Source organism: Saimiri boliviensis, chromosome 14, assembly GCF_048565385.1.
Source record: "Saimiri boliviensis isolate mSaiBol1 chromosome 14, mSaiBol1.pri, whole genome shotgun sequence".
NCBI lineage: Eukaryota > Metazoa > Chordata > Mammalia > Primates > Cebidae > Saimiri > Saimiri boliviensis.
In genome coordinates this window covers 30,819,394-30,828,947 of record NC_133462.1, presented here as the reverse complement: position 1 = coordinate 30,828,947, position 9,554 = coordinate 30,819,394, and the positions used below count along the sequence as shown (strand labels likewise).

The 9,554-nt window shown below is 47.6% G+C and overlaps 1 protein-coding gene across 8 annotated transcripts in view; it reads left to right on the top strand.

Annotated features, from left to right (window-relative positions):
• Window positions 1-9,554, top strand: part of NWD1 (NACHT and WD repeat domain containing 1) — a 98,279-nt gene that overhangs the window by 48,787 nt on the left and 39,938 nt on the right. For all 8 annotated transcript variants that reach the window (XM_074384435.1, XM_010330131.3, XM_074384436.1 and 5 more), the window contains 2 exons: window positions 4,280-4,477; window positions 9,228-9,350. In XM_074384435.1, coding sequence (XP_074240536.1) covers window positions 4,280-4,477; window positions 9,228-9,350 — 321 coding nt within the window. The remainder of the gene's footprint in view (window positions 1-4,279; window positions 4,478-9,227; window positions 9,351-9,554) is intronic.

The window sequence follows — 9,554 nt, the reverse complement described above, 5'->3', positions numbered from 1 at the left end:
CCCCCCAAACCATCAGATCTCGTGAAAACTCACTATCACGAGAATAGCATGGGGGAACTCACACCCATGATCCAATCACTCCCATCTGGTCCCTCCCTCAACACATGGGGATTATGGGGATTACAATTCAAGATGAGATTTGGGTGGGGACACAGAGCCTAACCACCACACCCCCTATTCTCCCTTCACCCCAGTCCCTGGCAAGCACCATGCTATTTTCTGTCTCCATAAGTTTGATCACTTTAAGTATTTCATATAAGTGGCATTTTACAGTATTTGTTCTTTATTCTCTGACTTCCGCTACTGAGTAGAATGTCCTCAAGTTTCCTCCACATTTTAGCATATAAAGGAATTTCCTTCCTTTTTTTTTTTTTAACGCTACAAAGTCTTACTCTGCCACCCAGTGGCACGATCTCGGCTCACTGCAACCTCCACCTCCTGGGTTCAAGCGATTGTCCTGCCTCAGCCTCTAGAGTAGCTGGGATTACAGGCATGTGCCACCATGCCCAGCTAATTTTTGTATTTTTTTTTTTTTTTTAGTAAAGTTAGGGTTTTGCTATGTTAGCAAGGCTGTTCTTGAGCTCCTGACCTCATGTGATCTGTCCACCTTGGCCTCCCAAAGTGCTGAGATTACAGGCATGAGCTACCATGCCCAGCTAAGAATTTCATTCCTTTTTAGGGCTGAATAATATTACATTGTGTGAATATGCCGCATTTTGTTTATCCATTCATCTGTCTGTGGACATTTGTGTTGTTTCTACCTTTTGGCTACTGTGAACTAGCCAGATCACATGGCAATTTTGTGTTTTAACTTTTTGAGGAACCACAACGGCTGCACCATTTTACAATCAAACTGTGGGAGACAACAAATGACATCTTTTTCTTTACCCTTTTATGTTCAGTGATAGGGGCCTGTGAATGAAACTAACAAAAGACAGCTCCACAGGAGAAAGGGCTCACACATTTTAATTTTATGTGCACAGAAGCTTCACAGAAGATAAGCAAAAACTCAAAGGAGCTCTTAGACCTGGGGCCTTACATACCATTTTAACAAAGAGCAATACATTGTGAGGTGAATTCACAAAGGAAGGGGGAGTATTAAAGATGCTTAATTCTCAGTATCTAATGTGCTTCCCCATGGATGTGAATAGCATGTTAAAAAGGATGACCAGTGGCCTGTGATTCCTATGCAGAGCTTCTAATCCTGGCTCTGCAAAGCATCCTTGAACTGTCTGCTTCTCTTTATCCTCATGACCATCAGCCCAGGGCCAGTCCTGCCACCTCTCCTCTAGACCCTTGCCAAAGCATCCTTGAGGCTTGGATTCATTCTTACCCTTTGGTTTATTTTCCATACAGCACCCAGAAGAATCTTTTGAAAGCCCAAATCAGCTGAGCACAGTAACTCACATCTGTAATCTCAGCACTTTGGGAGGCCAAGGTGGGTGGATCACTTGATGCCAGGAGTTTGAGACCAGCCTGGTCAACATTGTGAAACCCCATCTCTACAAAAATTAGCCAGGTGTGGTAGCATGCACCGGTAATCCCAGCTACTCAAGGGACTGAGGCAGGAGAATTGCTTGAACCCGGCAGGCAGAGGTTGCAGTCAGCCAGGATCATGTCACCGTACTCCAGCCTTGGTGACAGAGCAAGACTCTATCTAAAAAAAAAAAGAAAAGAAAAGAAAAAAAAAACCCCGAATATCACTAAGTATCTCTTTGTTGAACCTTCTAGATGGTTCTCCATTACCTTGGGGTAATGACCTTTCTGGTACTGCAGCTAGAAGGCTGTGTATGACTCACTCTCCTGGGAGATGCTTGTCTCCATCCTTACTGCCCTAGGCAAAGAGTTAATGTTTGTCTCAGCCTTTAAGAGAGGGACACGAGGCCAAGTGTGGTGGCTCACATCTGTAATCCCAGCACTTTGAGAGGCCCAGACAGGAGGATTGCTAGAGTGCAGGAGTTCAAGACCAGCCTGGGCAACATAAGACCTTATCTCTATTAAAAAATTAATTAATTAAAAATAGATAAATAGATGGCTAGGTACAGTGGCTCAAGCCTGTAATCTCAACACTTTGGGAAGCTAAGGTAGGCAGATTGCTTGAGGCCAATTTGAAACCAGCCTGGGCGACATGGCAAAACCCCATCTCTACTAAAAATACAAAAATTAGCCGGGTGTGGTGGCGCATGTCTGTAATTCCAGCTTCTTGAGAGGCTGAGGAACAAGAGTTGCTTGAACCTGGGCAGATGTTGCCATGAGCTGAGATCACACTCCAACCTGAGTGACAGAGCAAGACTGTCTCAAAACACACAAATAAATAAAAAAATAGGCCGGGTGCGGTGGCTCAAGCCTGTAATCCCAGCACTTTGGGAGGCCAAGGTGGGTGGATCACAAGGTCAAGAGATCGAGACCATCCTGGTCAACATGGTGAAACCCCGTCTCTACTAAAAATACAAAAAATTAGCTGGGCGTGGTGGCACGTGCCTGTAATCCCAGCTACTCAGGAGGCTGAGGCAGGAGAATTGCCTGAACCCAGGAGGCGGAGGTTGCGGTGAGCCGAGATTGCGCCATTGCACTCCAGCCTGAGTAACAAGAGCGAAACGCCGTCTCAAAATAAATAAATAAATAAAATAAAATAAAGAGAAGGAAATGGAACAGCATACTTAACAACTGGAATTTAAGGCAACTGGAAAGAACAGTAATGTGAGAGGCGCTCGCCAGAGTTGTAAACCTTGACGGAGCAACTTCTTAGGAAAACAACCATGGGCACGACTTCCCAGTTTAAGAAAGATTTGAAAGCCCAGATCTCAGCACGTTCTCTGCAAAGCCCCTTGATTGACAACCGCTGGCTCCCCCGGCACAAGGAGGAAGTGTAGGAACAAATGTCATCACCAGAGGGCGCTGCTGGACATCCACGTGCTCTCCGTACAGCCATGCAAGCTGGGAAATGGAGACCATTCAACAACCTAAATGCTTAAATGATCCAAAGTGATCATGAGTCTTTTTTTTTTTTTTTTTGAGTCTAGCTCTGTCACCCAGGCTAACGTGCAATGTGGCGTGATCTCGACTCACTGCAATCTCCACCTCCCGGGTTCCAGCGATTCTCCTACCTCTGCTTAATAGCGTACTTTTTAAAGAACAGTTTTAGGTTCACAACAAAACTGAATGGCAGGTACAAAGATTTCCAATATATCCCTCCTCTGATCCTGTTTTTATTGAAAAGGTTGGGTCTAGGCACAGTGGCTCACACCTATAATTCCAGACTCTGAGGAATGAGGATAGCTTGAGCCAGGAGTTTGAGACTAGCCTGGGCAACATAACGAGACCCCATCTCTACAAAAAAATAAAAAAATTAGCCAGTCGTGGTGATGTGCACCTGCAATCCCAGCTACTCGAGTGGCTGTGGCCCGAAGATCGCTAGAGCCCAGGAGTTTGAGGCTGCAGTGAGCTGTGATCATGCCACTGTACTACAGCCTGGGTGGCAGAGCAAGACCCTGTCTCTAAAAAAATAAATAGCCAGGCACGGTGGCTCCAGCCTGTAATCCCAACACTTTGGGAGGACAAGGTAGGTGGATCACTTGAGGCCAGGAGTTCAAGACCGGCCCGGCCAACATGGTGAAACCCCGCCTTCACTAAAAACACAAAAATTAGCCAGGGGTGGTGTTGGGTGACTGTAGTCCCAGCTATTTGGGTGGCTGAGGTAGGAGAATCACCTGAACCTGGGAGGCGGAGGTTGCAGTGAGCTGAGATCACGCTATTATATTCCAGCCTGGACGATAGGGTGAAACTCCATCTCAAAAGTAAATAAATAAATAAAGTAAGTAAATAAATCTGGGTGTGGTGGTGCATGCCAGTAGTTCCAACTATTTGGGAGGCTGAGATGGGAGGATTGCTTGAGCCCAGAAGTTCGGGGCTGCAGTGAACTTTGATCGTGTGCCACTGCACACCAGCCGGGACAACAGAGTGTGATACTGCCTCAGAGAAAAGGGGAAGGAAGACAGGAAGGGAGGGAGGGAGGGAAGGAGGGAGGGAGGAAGGAAAGGGGAGCATTCTAGGCAACTTGGGCAAAGGCTGGAGGCTAGAAACAGCTGGGTACATTTGAAGTAAGGGTGAGTCAGTCTGGAGAGCAGAGAAGGAGGCGGGAGAGGCCAGCAGAGGCTGTAGCTGAGGCGTTGTGAATTCTCTTTCGTCCCACAGCTTCTGCAGGGAGTGGAGACTCAATTTGCAGGAAAGGTACAGGGGGCTGAATCCAGGCAACTTAATCCACATCCTTCTGTTGCAGAGAGGAGCCTCCTGTACACAGAACTGCTGGCCAGACTCCATTTCTTCGCCACCTCACATCCCGCACTGGTGGGACAGCTATGCCAACAGGCCCAGAGCTGGTTCCGGCTCTGTCCACACTGTGTGCTAGTGCCCCTCGGAGGATTCCTCCAGCCGCCGGGAGGACCCCTCCGGGCAACGCTCAGCGGTTGTCACAAAGGTGAGTCTTCCCCAGCACAGCAAAAGTCCCCGCAGGCACCTGCTTGCCTGGGGGCAGCGAATGCCGGTGTTTGAGACTGTCCTCTGAAACTCCCTTGCGCTAGTTGGGAGGCCCCAAGGGTGCCATCAGAGCCTGCCCTGCTATCTCATGCTCAGTTGCCTCTCTCTGCCCCCCAGGGACTGTAGATGACTCATACAAATTCTGCGAATGAGCCCGAAGCTAGGGGATGCCTCCAAGCTTCCCATCTCCAAGGGATTCGTGCCCACCTGACAGTTTGAGCTGTTTACAAGCTCATGCTAGTAAGTCTGGAAGCTAGGAACTAATGCCTGACAGGCCCCTGAGAGGCTGATGGAACTGTACTCAGCCCTTGTGATCCCAGGATGTAACAGAGAGACGAGGATTTAGGTTTTGCCATCCATTTGTCATTCATTTTTTTCTTCCTTCCATTCATCCATCCATCCACCCATTCATTCACCTTCCTACTCTTCCATCCAATTACCCTCCCATCCATTCATCCATCTATCGATCTCCCATTCTTCCATTAATCTATCCATCCATCCATTCATCCAGCACCCTCACACCCACCCTCTGTTCATCCATCCATCTATACATTCATCCATTCATTCACCTTCCTACTCTTTCATCCAATTACCCTCCCATCCATTCATCCATCTATCTACACTCCCACCCTTCCATCATCTGTTCATACATCCACTGCCCTCCCAACCCTCCCACCCATCCATTCATCCATCCATCTTCTCTGCCACCTTTCCATCCATCTACTGCCTGCCCATCCATCCATCCACCCTCCCTCCCACTCTTCCATCCATTGACTCTCCCACGCTTTCACCCATCCACCCATCCATTCACCCATCCACCCACCCATTCATACATCGTGTGTCCATTCATCCAATCATTTACCCACCCTTCTATTTATCCATCCATTCATTTATCAAACCACCTTCCTACCCATCCATCCATCCATCCATCCACCCACCCACTCATTCATCTATCTATCCACCTTCCCACCCATCCATCTGCTACATTTCCATCCATCTATCCCCCATCTATTAATCCATCTACCCTCCCACCCTTTTATCCATTGACCGTCTCACTGTTCCAGCCACCTACCCATCCACCCACCTGTCCATCTCTCCATCTACCCTGCCACCATTTATCTACCCCATTCATCCATCCATCTATTATTCATCCATTCACCCAATCATGTACCTACCCTTTCAGTAATCTATGCATTTATCAAACTACCTTCCCATCCTTTTATCCATCCATCCACCCACCCACCTACCCACCTTTCCTTCCATTCATCCACTCACCCATCCATTTGTCCATTCATCCATTCATTTATCCTTCAACTCTTTCTTCCTTCCTTCCTCTCATCTATCTACCCATCAGTCATCCACACTTCTATTAGTTATTCATCCTTCTACTCAGATATCCATCCATCCACCCCAATCCACTTACCCTTCCATTTTTCTTATCTGATCATCTTCCATTCACTCTCTTAACCCTCCACCCATCCACACCCTCTGCCATTCATCAACTTGCTCACTTCAGTTTCATCTAGAAATTGATTTCTCCATCTACCCATCTATCTGCCCCATCCATTCACCCATCCGCTCATCCAACTAGCTGCCTGTCCACCCACTCACTCACTTTCATTCACCCATCTATTTATCTGCTTACCCACAACTTCTCATGATTGTGAGACCACTGAATTTGCTTGTGGTTCAAATGTCAGAGCTCTCACTGTGCCGCATGACCTGGTAGTGAAAGCCGCACTCCCCAGGCACATTATCTTCAAAATAAAAATGCTAAGAGACACTAAGTACAATGCATGGAGGAGTCAATTTAGGGGCAACCCCCAGAATGCTGTGTTGAGAAGGATTCTGAGACTGAAGCTAGCTTAGTCAGAAAGTGTATGTATTTATTAGGATATAGGTTCAGATATCGTTAAAAAAAAAAAAGACAAAACAGCAATGGCTTAAATAAAATAGGAGTTTAATTCTGTCTTATAAAATAGTTCAAGCAAAAGAAGAAGTATAACGGAGTCCTTAGGGTGTCTGGGACCCATAGACCTTCAGTCTGGCTGCTCTGCCATTTTCAGTGTAGGGGTGTCCTCACTGGCCCAAGATGGCTGCTCCAGCTCCTACTATCCAGATGGCATTCCAGCCAGTAGGGACTAGGAGAAGCACATGGCAGGCCTCCTCATTTCAAGGGCATGACCTAGAGGCAGAACTAAATATTTCCACTCCTGTCTCATTGGCTAGAACTTGGATATGTCCAACTGTAAGGGAAGCTGGGAAATACAGTCTTTTATTTTTTGAGATGGGGTTTTGCCCTTGTCACCCAGACTGGAGTGCAGTGGCATGATCTCAGCTCACTGCAACCTCTGCCTCCCAGGTGCAAGCTACTCTCCTGCCTCAGCCTCCAGAGCAGCTGGGATGACAGGCTTGTGCCACCACGCCTGGCTAATTTTTGTATTTTTAGTAGAGATGGGTTTCACCATGTTGGCCAGGCTAGTCTTGAACTTCTGACCTCAGGTGATCCGCCCATCTCGGCCTCCCAAAGTGCTAGGATTACAGGGGTGAGCCACTGGGCTCAACCAGGGAAATATGGTCTTTGTGCGGATGACCCTGTACTCAGCTAAAACCTATGAGCTTTTGGGTTTTATTACTAAAGCTGAGATGACAGAATGGCTGTGGGGGCGCAAATCACGCATAGTGCTGTGATTGATTAGTGATGTCTGTCATGGCACAGGCATAGGAAGTTACAACTTAGAGTGATGTTTCTGTCATGTCTGGGGCAGGTAAACGTCTGTGTTTCAGATCCACTGTGCCCTGTGGCGCATCCTCTAGTACTGTTCAAGTTGAAAAAGGTCTTACCCATGTGGGCTTCGTACAAATGCAAAGTCTGAGTTAATATTTCTAAGGTCACCCAATGAGCGCATGACAAGGAAAAAAGAAAAAGAGGCTGAGCACGGTGATTTATGCCTGTAATACCACCAGTTTAGGAGGCCAAGGCAAGAGGCTTTCTTGGACCCAGATGTTCAAGACCAGCCTGGGCAACATAGGGAGACCCTATCTCTACAAAAAGTTAAAAAAATAAAGCTGGGTATGGTGGCATGTGCCTACAGTCCCAGCTACTTAGGAGGTTAAGATGGGAGGATTGCTTGAGCCCAAGAGTTTGAGGCTGCAGTGAGCTATGACTGAGCCACTGTACTCCAGCTTAGGTGACAGAGTGAGACCCTATCTATCTGGGGGGGGGGAAGGAAGGGAAAAGGAGGGGGGAGGGGAAGGGAGGGAAAGGAGAGGGAAGAGGGAAGGGAAGGGGAGGGAAGGAAAAGGGGAGGGAAGGGAAGGGGAGGGGAGGGAAGAGGAAGAAAAGGGAGGGGAAGGGGAGGGAAAGGAAAGGGTGGAAATGGGAGGAAAGGGGAGGAGAAGAAAGAAAAAGAAAACAAGTCCTATTTCCTCACTCTCTCCCAGTGAGGTAGAAACAAAATCCTGTATTCTCAGAGCTTGACTGGCTCTGATTCAACACCACCCCAACCATTTTATACATGGGAAAGTGGTACAGAGAAGGAGACGGACTTCCTTTCTTTACTTCAGGACATTCAGAAAGTCCAGTTCCTTAATGCCTAGGCCTGTGTTTTCTCTAATGTATCTTGGCCCCTCTCTGCAGTGATGTTTTAATCAAACTCCACCAGGCAGAGAGACTTGGGGTGTGTTTGTCCAATTCACTGGCAAATTTTTCTTTTCTTTAGGACCTCAGCCCTTGTTTTTCTATGCTGGTTAAACTCAAAGAGATGTCAAAAACAGAATCCTCATTCTCAGCCAATATAATTTCCTTCCGTCTCTCCCTCCTCCCTCCCTCCCTTCTTTCTCTCTCTTTCTCTTTCTCTATTTCTCTCTCTCTCTCTCTCTCTCTCTCTCTCTCTCTTCCTTTTGTCTCCCTCTCTCACCCAGGTTGGAGTGCAGTGGTGTGTTCTTGGCTCACTGCAACCTCCATCTCCTGGGTTCAAGTTATTCTCCTGCCTCGGCCTCCTGAATAGTTGGGATTACAGGTGTGCTTCACCACACATGGCTAATGTTTGTATTTTTAGCAGAGACTGGGTTTCTCCATGTTGGACAGGCTGGTCTCAAACTCCTGACCTCGAGTGATCAGCCCATCTCGGCCTCCCAAAGTGTTGGGATTATGGGCATGAGCCACTGTGCCCTGCCACAGCCAATGTAATTTCATTTCTGAGTTTTTTCAACTAAGACAGGGTTTCTCAGCCGTGGCACTGTTGGCTTCTGGGGCTGAATCTTTCTCCGGGGTGGAGTTGTCTTATGCATTGTTTGGTGTTGAGCATCCTCCCTGGCCTCCACCTGCCAGATGCCAGTAGTGTCCTTGAGCATCCTTGTCCCCAGTTGTGGCTCCTCAGAATGTCTCCAGACACCAAATGTGTCCCCTGGGTGAGCACTGCTGGACTATACAGACGCTTATGACCACACTGTGATTCAGTCCCTTTTCCTACCTAAGAGTGGAGTGAATGTCACAGCCCAGAGTGTGAATCTGTGCATCTGAGTCTGTGAATCTGTAATCCTTGCTGTGTAGCTTTGGACAAGGGACTGAATCTGTCTGTGCCTCAGTTGTCTTATCTGAGAAGTGGGGGGCTCATTAGAGCACCCTATAGCTGAATATTTGGACACAGGAACTGAGATCATTGCTGTTGCCTCTGTGTGGCCTGCAGGCATCACCGCCATGGCGTGGGGTGCGGAGGAGAAGCTGCTGGTGATTGGCACCCAGGATGGCATCGTGGCTGTGTGGGACATGGAAGAGCAGCATGTGATCCACATGCTAACTGGACACACAGGTGAGAGACTTGAGAAGTGGGGTTTGTGGTCAGTTTCCATAGTGAATAGTCAGTTCTCAGAGCCCCTTCCCCACAGATTCACTTCTCTGTATTGAAACCCTGGCCTTTGTTCCTGCATTGTTTAGCTATAGTTACATAGCAAACCATCCCCAAACACAGTAGTTTTGAACAAGCCATTTCTTTTTTTTTTTTTTTTTTTTTTTT